This window comes from Sycon ciliatum, chromosome 4 (assembly GCF_964019385.1).
Source record: "Sycon ciliatum chromosome 4, ocSycCili1.1, whole genome shotgun sequence".
Lineage (NCBI taxonomy): Eukaryota > Metazoa > Porifera > Calcarea > Leucosolenida > Sycettidae > Sycon > Sycon ciliatum.
Genome location: NC_088646.1, coordinates 26658529 through 26675496, shown reverse-complemented (window position 1 = coordinate 26675496; position 16968 = coordinate 26658529). Strand labels below are relative to the sequence as shown.

The window sequence follows — 16968 nt, the reverse complement described above, 5'->3', positions numbered from 1 at the left end:
CAAGTCCTGCTTGGAAGCGGAAGGATTTTTCCAGGCGTGCTGCGACCCACAGTTAATTGGGAACTCGTGGCTTGGCACGAGGGAGGCATGGATGCAGTAAATGGGATTATAGGTCTTCGAGCACTTGGTGGTGGGTCGGATGTCCTCACCTCCCACCGCTTTAAGGGGTGCATCCGCGACTTGATCCTTGGGTGGTGGCGTTTCTACGGATGCGGAAAACTTGGCCTCTAGCCGAGTCTCACGCGAACCGTGGAATTAATTTTGTTTTACATGTAGTCATAGAAGAAATACCGCAAACCTCGTAAGAGAAATGTGCCAGCTGTTCATTGAGAGAAGTTCCATAGCCACTATGCAGTTTGTCCAAGGCCCGGCAAGCAATCTTCTACTTCAAGTACATGTAATAATGTCATCAGCATACTCACTGCTCTACGTTGAATTTGCACCGACCAGCCTCGCAGTGCCACTTCCACCTGTGTCTTATCGCCCAGTTCATCACCTGGTATGAAGTGTACGTTCAAACCTACCGTGAAGCATGTTGTGATGTCACATGAATTGTATAGGTTTACTGGTGCCTGGAGAATGGACTGAAGGAGAGGGGTCAGAAGAATACAGGAAACAGTGGAACAGTATGTCATGACGTTAGTTCACTTCAGCAAAGCATTTACACAAGGCTTGTTGCATTTTCTCCCCCCCCCCCCCCCACTCCCACTTAAAAACTCAATCACTCTTCGCCTCTAAAATAGGAATTTCAAAGAGCTGCACATGTGAATGTTATGGAAAGGCAAATATTATGGTGCTTGCAGCAGTTATCAACTTTAATAGAGCAAATATCCTCGGAAATAACAAAATAACAATAGTATCGTCCAAAAGGACACTGTAGTGGTCAACACACCTTGAAGTGTGCACATTGCTGCCTTGTTGCATTGCTCAGGTCAGGTACACTTGGTTTTACTGGGATAGGATCAGCAGAAACGATAATAGGAGAATTGCCTTGGGAGCTGTTGTTGCCTGTAACAGCATGATCAACACACATCACAGTATAGGCACTCAATCTTAATCGCGCTGATGCACCCAATCAGTATTCCAAATCTCCAACAGAATGCAATCAGAATAAGCTATATTTGCAGTACAAGTACACAGCTGTGTAATGTCAGCTATTGGTTCTTACTAGGCTTGGGGGCGGCTGAGTCCAAGAATCGACATTGTACTGGCTCGTCACCTGGGAACGACCGTAGATGATCATACACCCTCTAAGATAACAGAAACCAACAGTTCTCATGAGAAGGGAAAAGAGCCTTCATGAATAAATGTCGCATCGAAATTGTAAAACAGATGAGTTCAGTTAACGCACTCTCCACATACAGGCATGCACCCGGCTCAGAACACATTGTTTTCTGGTTGGCATATCAGGGATATTGGGCGGAGCAGCTGGCGTGCATGAGAAAGACAGGTCGGCCTGCTCTGCGCAGGAGCTGTGACCCGGTGCACACATAGTGTGTGTGAGAGAGAGACAGACAGGTCGGCCTGCTCTGCGCAGGAGCTGTGACCTGGAGCACACAGAGTGTGAACGAGAGACGGTCGGCCTGCCGTGGGCAGGAGCTGCGACCGGTAGTGATTGAAATGAGCCAGCTGCGGAGATAGACTGCCCTCACCCGATATAAGTATATTGACAAGAGTTGTACTGACACTGTTATTGAGGAAATTATGGTGACAGTGACGGAGAGATAGTGATCCCCAGTCGAATGGGGTTGGGAGGGAAGGGGAAATTGACACTGACGGACAAACCAGTGAACAGTCAAGTCGTCAGAAAGCAAAAGTGACAAAGGAGTCTCTCTTTTCTCCTTGTCTCTCTCTAAAGCAAGATTTGGAATGCATGCGTGGGAGAGTGGCGCGCGCTGCGCATGCGCATGTATAGCAATGACATCATAATCAGATGCATGATCATCAGACAAGTATGAGTGGTAGATGTTCCACGTTCGTTAACAGGGCTTAGCGCACACGCTAAACCACCATTAACGCACTCTCCACATACAGGCATGCACCCGGCTCAGAACACATTGTTTTCTGGTTGGCATATCAGGGATATTGGGCGGAGCAGCTGGCGTGCATGAGAAAGACAGGTCGGCCTGCTCTGCGCAGGAGCTGTGACCCGGTGCACACATAGTGTGTGTGAGAGAGAGACAGACAGGTCGGCCTGCTCTGCGCAGGAGCTGTGACCTGGAGCACACAGAGTGTGAACGAGAGACGGTCGGCCTGCCGTGGGCAGGAGCTGCGACCGGTAGTGATTGAAATGAGCCAGCTGCGGAGATAGACTGCCCGTTCCCAATATCCCCAATATGGCATGAGAGTAATAATGAAATACGACTGGTGTATTGTGCTGTACTGACAGCAGCAATGTAAAGCTAAAGCTAAGCAGTTCAGGCATGATGTGGTCACTAACCCGCAGCTACCATTGATGATTTTGAACTGCAGCTAATTGACGTGACACTCGCAGGGTGTCAGCTGTAGCAGCCCGGATGTAGCGGTGGACCGCATCACTGCGCCATCTACCCATGATACGGATGATGTGTTCGGGGACACCTGCCATGGCCGCTGATGTTGCGGCGCCAATCCGGAAAGAGTGACTGGCATATGCACTCGGGTCCGTGACCCCACAGAGTGGCAGCAGGTTGCGCAGTTCAGAGGACACTGCATTTCTTGTAAGCGGCTGGCCATTAGCATAAGTGAACAGATGGTCGCCGCCGGGGCGAAACGCCAGGTAATTTGCCATGGCCTGCACTGGGCAGATCAGTGCGTCCGTGCTGGCTCCAACCAATACTGTGTGGCCCGTGCTGTCGGGGTCCGTCTTAGATGAGCGCACGTTTACCGATAACGACCGCTGGTCAGTACTGATCGTCACATCACATCGCCTCAGGCCAGCAGTCAGTTCTCCACAACGGAAGAACCCATGAAACGCCAAGGAAAAAGCTGCCCTTAGCATGGCCTTGTCGTGAGGGTGCCGCATGCGTGGAACGGCAACATGCCGGCAGATCTCCCTGAGAAGTGGAGTGGTTATCGGCAGACGATGACGCTGTGTCGATGACGACCTGTCGATGCCCCGCAGGACCCTAGCGAGGAGAGTTGTTGGGCCCGACGGGTAAGCAAAGCCAAGTTCCACATGAAGGTTGCGGATTGCCGACATGTAGACACGGACAGATCGAGGCTGAAGAGTCCTGAACAACTCGGCAGCAAAATAGCACAAAGTAAAGTCGTCGCCCGGCAATGGGTTGCAGGCATGCACTTGGCAGAACTGGAAGTAGCGGGTCTCGGCGGTAGAATACGTCCGGCGGGAGGATGGTGCTATTGCCAGTGCTGCTAGCTGTAGCACGGAGTCTGTCAACGGAGAGTTGGCAAGACTGGCTGATCTGGCTCGGCTGCTGCTTCCGGGGCCTGGTGCCTGAATACCTGCAGCAAATTGCGAGACAATGCATCGGCGACAGTGTTAGTGACACCAGGAATGTGGACAGCTGACACCAAGAAGTCATGTTCAATACACAGCAGATACAATGCCCGGATAAGTGTCATGACTGGCGGTGAACGGCAGGTACCGGAGCGTATACAGTCCACCACGGCCTTGTTGTCACACTGAAACTGAATGCGTCGCCTGCTCCACTCCGAACCCCAGGTCGCGCAGGCAACTATGATAGCATACATTTCTTTGAACTCAATGTTCTCGTTCTCGTTCTGGGCTGTCCACTCTCCTCTCAGCCACCGGCCGTTGTAGAAGGCACCATAACCGTGAGTGCCGCTGGCATCAGTCTGTAGTTGCATGTCGGGGGCTGGCGTCCACTCATCCACCAGGAAGAATGACTTCCCATTCCATATGGTCAGGGCCTCTGCCCACCACAACAGGTCTGCCATTGCCGATGCCGAAATGCGTAGCCATTGGTGCAATGGTGTTGATCGAGTTGCTCTGTCCAGGTCGTACAGGCGTCTCAGGAATGTGCGACCAGCTGGTACAGCTCTGGACGCGAACGAGAGTTTGCCCAATACGGAGGCGAGGTCGCGTTTCTGAACCCGGCCGGATTGGACGAGGGCCGACACGGTGGTAGATAGCTTAGTCAGCTTTGAGGGTGGAAGGCGGATCTCCAGAGCCATTGTGTCCAGCTCTAAGCCCAGGAAGGTGAGAACCGTAGAGGGGCCGTCAACCTTCTCAGGTGCAACTGGGACCTGTAAATATGCAAACAGGTCGAGCAGTAGTGACTTCTGGTGCTGGGCAAGAGGAAGACTGGGAGGCGATACATTCAGGAAGTCATCCAGATAATGAATGAGATGGGGAAGGCGGCATGTGTCCTCCAGAACCCAATGAAGGGCAGATGCAAACTTGTCAAATATGTACGGAGCTGACCGAAGGCCGAACGGGAGGACTTTTTCGAAATAGTAACGACCATCCCAAGAGATACCCAACAAGTGCCAGTCAGAGGGGGCAACAGGGCATAATCGGAAGGCGTTTCGAATGTCCACTTTGGTCAGGTAGCAACCACGGCCGAACTTCATGATATAGGAGATAGCCGAATCGACAGTGTCATACTCCAAGCTGAATGACTCCCGGGAAATACCATCATTGACACTGCGGCCAGTGGGGGAGGATAGGTTATAGCACGCCTGTTTGCACCATGGCAAGGTTGACTTAGTCCCATACCGTAATTCCGCGCATATTAGCCCATGGGCTTTATTATGTGAAATAATGCAGTTTGGGGATAAAAATCCAGTAAAACATGTTCGTTTTTTAGCACATGGGCCAATATTCGAATATTGAAGGTTCACGAAAAAGTACAATTCCGTGCTCATAGTGGGTCTACCATACTCTACTGGTAAACTGCACTGACCTGCTGTACCATGGTAGGAAGAGTCCATATTGTGAAAAATTCTACTTGACACGTGAGTTGCATTTGTGTCTGTTTATTAGCCCATGGGCTTATAAACGGAGGTGGGCTTATATCCGGATATAGGCCCGTGGGCTTATATGCGCGGAATTACGGTACACATCGGGCACAATGTACAGTTAGCAATTCATGGTAGACTGCAATGTTCCAAAAGAAATTTTCCTGGCATATACAACTTTAGGCTTCGATTCAGGGAACGGCTATTACAATTTACAACATCGTAACCAAAGCATACATACCTTATCAAAGATGTGCTGCAAAAAGAGCATTGGACAGACACAAACATACCAAGTTTGACGTTAGCTGGATCATTCCCACATTACCATGCCGCGAAGACCCAGCTCAGTACATGGTGGCCATAATGCAACAATAGATAGCCAAACCACACAACAAGACTAGCAACACATCAAATACGTTTGACATACCGGTATGAAGCTACTAGTAATAAACACAGGAATCGGCAATCAGTAGCCTACGTCATGCACTCTCTCAAAATTAGAATACCGGTCTGTTGACAGCTCTAGGGATTTCTCAACAAAGCTCTTCCAGTTCTTATTGCAAAGCTCACCGTGATGTTGGCTCTGATTACCACAGAGTTCGGAATGCAGACCCGCGCTTCGTCGGCATCATATCCTGTGATGCAATGAGTTGAGTTGTTGATCTTGGCATCATATGCCAGATTACAATCATAGTACACTAGTATATGGCCAGCCAGGGGGCACCAACCCACGGCAATATTCTCCCACCGGTTCTCCACAAAGTCATCAGAAGGAAAAGAAATAGTTTCATTGGATCCATTCGCAGTGTACGTTATAATAATCTACAAGGAAAGAACCCATCACATACACAACATCATCATGTCACCTAACTCTCCATGATAACTGGGCAGATTTGTGAAGCTCAGTGTCCTATATCCCCTTACTGTTAGCGGATTAGGAACCGATATACAGCTAGGCAAGCAGGCACAGTGGGATGGTCTAAAGCCATGATTGAGAAACAGAGGGTACCAGGTTCAAGTCCTGCTGGAAGCGGAAGGATTTTTCCAGGCGTGCTGCGACCCACAGTTAATTGGAAACGCGTGGCTTGGCACGCGGGAAGCATGGATGCAGTAAATGGGATTATAGGTCTTCGAGCACTTGGTGGTGGGTCGGGTGTCCTCACCTCCCACCGCTTTAAGGGGTGCATCCGCGACTTGAACCTTGGGTGGTGGCGTTTCTATGGATGCGGAAAACTTGGCCTCTAGCCGAGTCTCACGCGAACCGTTAAATTAATTTATTTTTTACATGTGGTCATAGAAGAAATAACGCAAACCTCGTAAGAAAAATGTGCCAGCTGTTCATTGAGAGATGTTCCATAGCCACTACGTAGTTTGTCCAAGGTCTGTCTTCTACTTCAAGTACATGTAATAATGTCATCAGCATACTCACTGCTCTGCGTTGAATTTGCACCGACCAGCCTCGCAGTGCCACTTCCACCTGTGTCTTATCGCCCAGTTCATCACCTGGTATGAAGTGTACGTTCAAACCTACCGTGAAGCATGTCGTGATGTCACATGAATTGTATAGGTTTACTGGTGCCTGGAGAATGGACTGAAGGAGAGAGGTCAGAAGAATACAAGAAACAGTGGAACAGTGGAGCAGTATGTCATGACATTAGCTCACTTCAGCAATGATGCAATTAGACAAGGCTTGCTGCATCCCCCCCCCCTCACTTAAAAACTCAATCGCTCTTTGCCTCTTAAACTGGAATTTCAAAGAGCTGCACATGTGAATGTTATGGAAAGGCAAATATTATAGCGTTTGCAGCTGTTATCAACTTCAATAGAGCAAATATCCTCGGAAATAACAAAATAACAATATTAATGGTTTGCTAGTATCATCCACAAGAACACTGTATTGGTCAACACACCTTGAAGTGTGCACACTGCTGCCTTGTTGCATTGCTCAGGTCAGGTACACTCGGTTTTACTGGGATAGGATCAGCGGAGACAATAATAGAAGAATTGCCTTGGGAGCTGTTGTTGCCTGTAACAGCATGATCAAACACATCACAATGCAGGCACTCAATCTTCAGTGTGAGAATCACCCTGGGGGTGGGGCATGGCAAAAACACAGACAAAGCATAGCAGTCCATGCAGTCATAAAAGAGAGCATGCAGCGGCGTCTGGGTTGATGCCAGGAAAGTGCAGCATACAAGTCATTGCATGATGGATCATCTGTAGCACTCCATCACAATAATACACATGATAATCATCCTAAATCTACAAGAGAACCAAGTCGGTAATCTTTGCTACATTGCCGGGGACACTGTTGTGCAGCACTATTAGTTACTGGTTCTTACCGTTAGGGGTGGCTGATGCCGAGAGTGGACAGCGCACTGGTTCGTCACCTGGGAATGACTGTAGATTCTCATATACTCTCTAAGATAACAGTGTAACAGGTGTGAGAGACAGAAACCAAGAGTTCCCATGATTAGTGAAGAGACCCATCATGAATAATTGTCGCACATTGTGTGGTCAGACAACTACAAGCACAACGTTAGGGTTTACAACCAAGAGTACAACAGCGACACCACACCACGTGATGCGAGTTTTCGCCATCGGCGTACCCCATAGAAAGGTTATCAGGAGTTGCACACTCTTGGGGGGGGGGGGGGGGGTATATACACTTGTTACAACGCATCAAAACACTGGAGAGGCATACATGTACATACCTTTTGGAATATATGCTGCAAAAGGAGCACAGGACAGACACAAACACACCAAGTTTAACATGAGCTTGATCATCCACATACAGTCGACCTACCCTTATAACGATATTTGCGTCAAACCAAGAAATATTGTTATAAGTGTAATATTGTTATAAGGGTAACTGGTTCATTTCATACACATATGTCATGATGCATGGATTTTGTTCATTTTTTACACTCTTCATAGCATAAAACTGACGTACATGCCCATTGTGTACACAGCAAGGTGCCTACTGGTGCCCCCATTGCATTTCGTCATGTCCCAGCGACTTATCAAGTGAAGCTTGCCCTACCTGGATAGTGGGCTCTACATATCCCCTGCTAGATATTGTTATAAAATGGAAAATGTCGATTGGTCAGCCCATTTTATATCGTTATAGGGGTAATATCGTGATAGCAATATTGTTATAGAGGTAAGGCATTGTATACACAAGTCAATGGAGTGATTTGGTTTGCCAGAAAAATATCGTTATAAGGGTAATATCGTTATAGAGGTTATCGTTATAAGGGTACAGTAAGATCGGGCGCCGAAGAACGCAGGGGCTCGAGCGCAGCCTAGGAAAGTTCATAAATTTTTGATTCTAGCCAGACCGTTCTTATTCACACGCGCGCGCGGCGAGTCGAGTGACGTCATGACGTTTGTCATGTACATGTAGTACATGTACTACATGTACTACATGTACATGTACATGTACATGTACATGTACATGTAGTACAATGTAGTACTTCTAAACTAGTGGGTGTCGTAAATGGGAATGACTGTACATGTAGCAGTTACTGTTTACACGTGTACATGACATGTACTCACCTCCCATACATGTACAATGTTCCAAATTTTAAAAGTGTTCTTAAATCTGATAATTCTAGCCTGGACTGTTCTTAAATTTTGCCGGTTTTCCAGCCTGAGTGTTCTTCGGCGAGGTGTTCTTCGGCGCCCGATCTTACTGTAGGTCGACTGTATTCACATTCAAGTCCCCGCTCAGGTTTGTATGGCATCAGAACAGTAGATGTCCATATCACAGACACAACAGGGGCAACATAATCATGTTGAAATAAGTTTATTCAGACAGAAAAAAGGAAAAATACTTCCAAGCAGTGATTTAGTCCCCCTGAAACATGTCTGCAGCTCGGGCAAATGCTTAGCAACATTTTCCAGTTCTTTTGCGAATTGGCAAAGCTCACCGTAATGTTCTCTCTGATTTCTGCAGAGTTTGGAATGCACACTCGCGCTTCATTGACATCACGTCCTGTGATGCAATGAGCAGAGCTCTGGACCTTGACATCCCACAGCCGATAGCAATTGTAGTAGACTACCGCACGGCCAGCCAGGGGACACCATCCGACAGCTATGTTTTGAAATCGGTCCTCGTGAAAACCGTACGGCAATGAAATGTTCTCCTTCGTTCCGTTGGCAGTGTACGTCAGTACAACCTGCAGGGGTAGCATCAGATATCATATCACACTGACTTCAGTATGCTTGTTGGTATACCGGTATCTGCCTCAGCTTTTCTCTTCAAGTGAAGGTAGGATAAGTTTCCCAAAGCGGATACCAGATGAGCACTTGTCAGTAAAGAAGGTCGGTCGCCCTCCTAGAATCCCGAAAAGGTAATGTTTCATGGACAACCCCACCACTGGGGCACCATAAAGCATACAGTGTATAACACAACATTCTCGGTGTAACTTTAATTTCGGTTATTTTGGTAGAGAAACCAGGCACCTATTACACCTAAAAGGCACTAAGGTATGCACTGTATGTGAAGGGTATACACTGTATGTGAAGGGTATGCACTGTATGTGAAGGGTATGCACTGTATGTGAAGGGTATGCACTGTATGTGAAGGGTATGCACTGTATGTGAAGGGTATGCACTGTATGTGAAGAGAAATCTGAATGGTGGTCACCTAATTCTATACATTACACCTGAAATCTGTCAGGCTAAGCCGGTCCCTCACATCGACATTTTAATGCATTTTAAAATTGAATGTTAATGATGTTATACAGTATCCTCAACACTATAAGGGAATTAGCTTGCATGGTTCCAACATCACAGCAACACATACAACATTTCACCAGTAGCAGAGAATAAGGTTGAGGATTCAACACCCTCTTTTTGTTTGAACACAACTTTGACCATGCACCCACCGACTGACATCAGGCCGTTCTAGCCAAAGAGGGTAGAGGGGCGCAGCCCCCCCCCCCCCCCCCTCCCCCCTACTCTGTTTGCGCGCCCCTGTGAAAGAGTGCCGCCTCCTACACATTTTCCGATTTTAGTGTTTTTTCATGCCATTCCACGAAAAATGCAGTCGATAGTCACTACTAGAGGGTTCATGAAAGCACATTTGTCTGGGGTGAAGTCGGGGGCACGCCCCATGCGTTGCATTTCGCATGGCAAGACAATTTTGGGAACATGGAAAATAGGTTACAGGGTAACTGTTTCCCATGTCCCCCCCCCCCCCCTACTATTTTTGACCTGGCTCAGAGAACCCTAGACATGTATACATGTACACACAGTGGCAGGAGTGTTTGATGATATTTGTTTAGTGCCTTTTTTTATAATACTCACCGCATTTCGTCGAATTTGCACCGACCAGCCATGTAGTGTGATCTCCACCTGTGTCTGACCGTCTAGCTCATCACCTGGTATCAAGTGTACCTCTATAGCTACCGTGAAGCATGTCGTGATGTCACATGAATTGTATAGGTTCACTGGTGCCTGGAGAATGGGCTGAAGGAGAGAGATCAGAAGAGCAAAGGAAACAGTGGAACAGTATGTCAAGACGTTAGTTCACTTCAGCATAATATTATGCACTTAGACAAGACGTGTTGCATGTTCTCTCTCTCCCCACCCCCACCTCACCCTTAAAACCCCAATTGTGCTTTATCTCCCAAATTGGAATTTCAAAGAGCAGCACATGTGAATGTTATGGAAAGGCAAATATCATGGTGCTTGCAGCTGTTATCAACTTCAATAGAGCAAATATCCTCGGAAATAACAAAATAACAATATTAATGGTTTGAACAAGAACACTGTCTTGGTCAACACACCTTGAAGTGTGCACATTGCTGCCTTGTTGCATTGCTCAGATCAGGTACACTCGGTTTTACTGGGATAGGATCAGCGGAGACAATAATAGGAGAATTGCCTTGGGAGCTGTTGTTGCCTGTAACAGCACGATTAAACACATTACAAAATTGGCACCGAATCTTCACGGAGTGATATTTATCCGGGGGCAGGGCAAAACAGACAAAGCGTATCAGTTCCTACAGCCATAAAAGCGAGGCTGCCCCCTTGCATAAGCTGCACGTCTAGATGGAACCGGCTTACAGCCAACCGTGATAGAACATTTCGTCCAAGTATTAGTATACTTGTAGGTTTTCTAAGAAATGCATGCTTAGGTTCTACAAAGGTAGAGGTACTCAAGTAGTTCCAAGGATCCATAGCCAAGAGTATGATGCCTTTGATTATGGATGCCAGTGCATGACTGTAATGTTGTTCTCTTGCTTCATTCCAAACAACAACTAACTCGGAGCTCCGCCGGAAAGCTCTGCAATATGATGCCAACAGAATGTAACGGTATTGTGCACGGAACACTACCTGTGTTGCATATAACTTGTCTGCATCATCGCCCTCGCTGCACTCATTCTCTGACCCACAATCACTCGACTCAACATATTTAAAAAGCCGCGTGAGTAAATCCTAAGCAAGCAAGCAACTACATGTACTCGTAATGTGGGAAAAAGCATGCAGCGCCATGTGCTTTGATGGTAGGAAAGTGCAGCATACAAGTCATTGCATGATGGATCATCTGTAGCACTCCATCACAATAATACACCTGATAATCATCCTAAATCTAAAAGAGAACCAAGTCGGTGATCTTTGCTACATTGCCGGGGACACTGTTGTGCCGCACTATTAGTTAATGGTTCTTACCGTTAGGGGTGGCTGATGCCGAGAGTGGACAGCGCACTGGTTCGTCACCTGGGAATGACTGTAGATTCTCATATACTCTCTGCGATAACAGTGTAACAGGTGTGAGAGACAGACTTGAAGTCAGAAACCAAGAGTTCTCATGATTATCGAAAAGACCCATCATGAATAATTGTCGCACATAATTGTGTGCCCAGACATCTACAAGCACAACGTTAGGGTTTACAATGCATCAAAACACTGGAGAGGCATACATGTACATACCTTTTGGAATATATGCTGCAAAAGGAGCACAGGACAGACACAAACATGCCAAGTTTGATCATCCACACATTCACATTCAAGTCCCCGCTCAGGTGTGTATGGCATCAGAACAGTAGATGTCCATATCACACAACAGGAGCAATATAATCATGTTAAAATAAGTTTGTTCAGACAAAAACAGGCAAATACTTCCAAGCAGTGATTAATAAAGTCCCCTAAAGTATGTCGGCAGCTCTGGCAAATGCTTAACAACATTTTCTAGTTCTTTTGAGAATTGGCAAAGCTCACCGTAATGTTCTCTCTGATTTCTGCAGAGTTTGGAATGCACACTCGCGCTTCATTGACATCACGTCCTGTGATGCAATGAGCAGAGCTCTGGACCTTGACATCCCACAGCCGATAGCAATTGTAGTAGACTACCACACGGCCAGCCAGGGGACACCATCCGACAGCTATGTTCTGAAACCGGTCCTCGTGAAAACCGTACGGCAATGAAATGTTCTCTTTCGTTCCGTTGGCAGTGTACGTCAGTATAACCTGCAGGGATAGCATCAGATCATATCATACTGACTTAGCATCAGATATTCATACTGACTTCTGTATGCTTGGTGGTAAACGGTATCTTGCCTCAGCTTTTCTCTGCAAGTGAAAGTACGATAGGCCCAAGTGGATACCAGGCCAGTCAGTAGTTGTCAAGAAGGCCATCCTCCCAGAAGGTAGGGTCTCATGGACAAACCCAACCACTGGGTCACCGTAAAGCATACAGTGTATTTTCGTTGTAACTCTACTTTCTGAAAATTCGGTGGAGAACTTGAATCAGGCACCTGAATTTAGGTTTCAACTCAAATGCACTACATGTAGGGTATGAACTGTATGTGAAGGGAATGCTGGTCAATCACCTGTAATTCTATACATTAGACCTGAATCCTGTCAGGCCAAGTTCCTCGCACCGACATTTTAATGCACCTTGTTTCTACCTCTTGATTTACAATTCCACAAACACTACCATACAGCAAGACTGTACTACTCTTTCATTTCACCTCACGCCAAGCAGCTAACCAAACCAAAACAAGACCAAACCAGCACCACCAAAGCAGGAACCTAAAACTAAACAGTAAACACAAAGGGAAACAAACCCATACATGTGTACATGTGTACATGTGTACATGTGTACATGTGCGTGCAGACCGCGGCTCGTGCCGGATTGGACCAGGCAACTGCGGCCAATGTCAGAGCACAGATCTACGGATCACAGACTAAACGTCCTAGCCTATAGCGGCACATGATAGATAGATGACAACGTGTGTAAGGTGACAGCCGCATACGAGTGCATGAAAGATCAGACAGTACATGGACCGACAGTTATAACTGATAACTGGAGCCAAGTAGTGTGCAACCGCATCTTCAGTACCATGACTGAAAGTCTATATCAATACAGTTGAACATCGATTATCCGACCACCTCTGGGCAGACAACTGTCAGGCGGTGTTCAGATAAGGCAAATGTTCCGGATAAGAAAACACACTGTAAATACATGTACATGTACATTGTAAATAGAATAGAGTGCTACTTTTCAAAATTTTCGTATTTTGGAATGGCTCACTACATGCACAGTGCGTACTCTACGGCACGTGCGCCCAAAAAAACTGTTACGGATAATCGAATGGTCGGATAGTCGATGTGCGGATAATCGATGTTCAACTGTAGCAGACGTGTTAGACATACATAGAACCTAGACTACAGACAATGTAGCTGTAATACAATACGCAAATTAGTAGTATGTTGCATACGACGGGTGTAGCTACTTGTCGCCTACATCGCCTACAGGGGGGGGGGGGCAACACATCTAACATTGAATGTTGAAATGTTACACAGTATCCTCATAACTAGTAAAAGGGAATTAGCTTGCATGGTTCCAACATCAGAACTAAATATTGCGACAGAGCTTTCGGCCATATTTTCAATTCATTGCATTCCCAACTCATCACAACCACGCGCTCTTCAGCCGAACCATACAGACACCAGCAAGGACACTTCCGTTGAGAGATGATATTGCTCCACGCCTCTAGACAGCTGTTTCGCTCCCTGTCGGAGCTCATCAGTAGAGGATGATAATGGAGGAATGATCATTCTTATACACCAGAAATGGCGCATCACCGCACTATTCACTACATTTTACTAGCAGAGAGTAAGGTTGAGGACTCAACGCCCTCTTTTGCTTTGAACACAACTTTGACCATGCACCCATCGACATTATATACAGCAGGAGTGTTTGATCATAATAAATGGTTTAGCGCCCTTTTATAATACTCACTGCATTTCGTCGAATTTGCACCGACCAGCCATGGAGTGCAATCTCCACCTGTGTCTGACCGTCCAGCTCATCACCTGGTATCAAATGTACCTCTATAGCTACCGTGAAGCATGTCGTGATGTCACATGAATTGTATAGGTTCACTGGTGCCTGGAGAATGGGCTGAAGGAGACAGAATACAGCGAGAGAAGAAACACTTGCCCTGATGCTCACTAAAAGCACAATCATGCAGACCCTTGTTTTGACGCTCACTCCTGCACCCCCCCCCCCCCCATCCGGCCAATGCTGCATACATCGTAGTCGACTACCATGTGCAGCACTGGTCAGTGCTGTTTGGGGTGCCGGTAAGTGAGTATTGTACTATTGGCAGGAGCTTCTTTCACTGATTCAGATGCTGAAGCTGTTGCCCAGTGGGATGTCCCCCAAATCCTGAGCCTCCGCACTGTCCAAGCACATGACTATGTTTCAAGTAGGGGTGAGACGATTATACCGAATACTCGAAATAGAAATCGTTACAGGCTAACGAATCGATCATTCGAAAAGTGTCGATTACTCGATTATGCATATAGTATACATGATTATACACGTATGAGTGTAGATCGACCGATGTGTGAGAAAAAATCCTCTTCTCCACAGGATCTTAAAATTCTAATTTTTCCCATTTTTCAGCTTCCAATACTGCTTTTATCAGTGGAAGAAATAATCGAAAAATAACCGATAACCGATCGATAAAGGTTTAGGTAGTCAAAAAGTGTAATCATTTCACCCCTAGTTTCAAGAAGTGTGTCATGAGATGCTGGAGGACTGAGGTGCTACTCTGAACCGGCATTCCAATTGAGGACGGTCACAATTGAAGATGGTATTGACGGGCGTGGTTATTTCTGGCCACAGCTGACTGTGCTGGAAGAGAGGGCGACGGCTTTCCGCCAGGTAGCATCTTGGGCCCGACTCTATTCCTGCTTTACACGAGTGATGCTGAGGACCACCTATCTGCTGAGGCTCAGCTTGCTGTATAATTATGGTGATGACAACACCTTATACAAGTGCATATTTAGCCATATCACTCCACTTTACAACTGGCCCAGACATGCTCCTCGCCCTTCTTCCACCCGGCCCAGCTACCAACACACCATGCCATAGCCGACGCACGCAACAGCATCCCTCACACCAGTTTCAGTTCACTTCCACTCCTCCCGGCGCAGAATGATGTCCTTCCCTGAGGCTGTTGTGAAGGCCTGGAACCATCTCCCGCTGTGCGTTCTGCTGAACCCGCCAACAAGGAAAGGACTGCAGACTTTCAAAGAGGAGGTCAACGCCCACCTGCGCCTTACCCGCTGAGATTGTGCAACGAACAAGCTATGAACTAAAGAAAAATGAAGAAGAAAAAAGCTCTAACTCTGTTCCCTCCTCCATTCACTTCTTGACTCTCAATGTGCATACTTTCCCCTGTAACCCCCATTAATCTACCCCCCCCCCCCGCATATTTTCTGTAATCTTTTGTTTCTGTGGAGCGCTTGGTTCGCAATAAAGCCGAGACCCTATGGTCGGCAAAGCTACCCCTGCCTCTCCCCACCCCTGCCATTCCATAATACATGTATGCCTCATCGCTGCCATGTTGCTTTGTGCCATCTAATGGTGTGTGTTTTTTTGTAAAAAAAAACAACAAAACAAAAACATCTCCATTATAACTGTTATGCCGGTACGTACGGTTTCAACGGCACAGCGCCTAGGCATGTTCTTCTCTCCGGGCGGGTTTGTGTCCTCACTGGGAGGTGCTGTTGATGGTGATCCATTCCGGTTGCGTGCATCATTGCCTTCAGAGTCACGCTCGTGCAGGTGGTCAGCAGTCTGCGCCGGACTAGAGCGTGATTCCTCTGCCACGTCGCCAGCTACTAAGGGCGATTCCTCTTCCACGGCGGCAGCTGTTTAGCAGAGCATCAATGTCATGGTGTAATGCAACGTTCAACAAAAGTTAAAACGAAGAAAGTGGTTGCTCCAAAAGTCGGAGCTCGCGCTTCCTGCCGACCGACTTGACACTTGACTGACTCACGACTGCGTCTAGGAGCACGCGAGAAGCCCGTCGAACCTTCCACTCGGCAAACCTGCAAGAAAGCACCACTCCCTGCTCGCTACACAGTGTTTCGGGGAATTCGCCCCTCTTCAGTTGAGCTTGAGTAGGCTGAGGTCCTAGTGAGGAAGACTGTCTGAAGAGAACCACTTATTGTGCTTTCCAGGCCAAACCATCACCAGGGATACAAACTTACTTACAGATACGCTCCGTATCCAGCGCGACAAACACCTCGTGAGCACCAGGCAGCAACGCGAGTCAGTGTCGCACATGGAGAAACAGTTGTGAGAACAATTATTACAGCCGATGTCGCAGCATCTTACTTCTTAGTTCAGAAAACACGTACTGTAAATATACCAAATTTCGCGATTTATTTTCGGCGTGGGGTAGAGGGCATGATAGTGCGACAGATGCTGTGAAAAATTTCATCGGCGTTTTAATTTAGGCGTTTTGGGTCGGTGCCGAATATAGCCGAAATTAAATAGCTGCCGAAAATTTGTATATTTACAGTAACAAAATACTTGTACTTGTAGTTGTACTGCGCGACGCACAGAAAAAATCTGATAATTATTCGCTGAGTGTCCATGGTGTCTGGTCTTGTTGAGCATTGCAGACCATGAACGCACATGCACGGCCATATATATCACCCCCTCCCCCCACCCCCCCCCCCCCCCCCCTCCCTCCTCTCATCTCAGTCATGTCCTGTACTGTCTATACTGTC

General features: G+C 47.1%; 1 protein-coding gene across 1 annotated transcript in view; it reads right to left on the bottom strand.

Moving 5' to 3' along the window:
* The window catches only part of LOC135813491 (uncharacterized), a 33970-nt gene that overhangs the window by 15943 nt on the left and 1059 nt on the right, over positions 1-16968 (bottom strand). The window contains exons 2-13 of the mRNA XM_065326583.1: positions 15887-16101; positions 14180-14341; positions 12154-12402; positions 11866-11880; positions 11605-11683; positions 10719-10834; positions 10237-10398; positions 8856-9104; positions 7638-7652; positions 7266-7344; positions 893-1008; positions 423-584 (exon numbers count right to left, since the gene is read on the bottom strand). Of these exons, the coding sequence (XP_065182655.1) occupies positions 423-584; positions 893-1008; positions 7266-7344; positions 7638-7652; positions 8856-9104; positions 10237-10398; positions 10719-10834; positions 11605-11683; positions 11866-11880; positions 12154-12402; positions 14180-14341; positions 15887-16101 (1619 nt within the window). The remainder of the gene's footprint in view (positions 1-422; positions 585-892; positions 1009-7265; positions 7345-7637; positions 7653-8855; positions 9105-10236; positions 10399-10718; positions 10835-11604; positions 11684-11865; positions 11881-12153; positions 12403-14179; positions 14342-15886; positions 16102-16968) is intronic.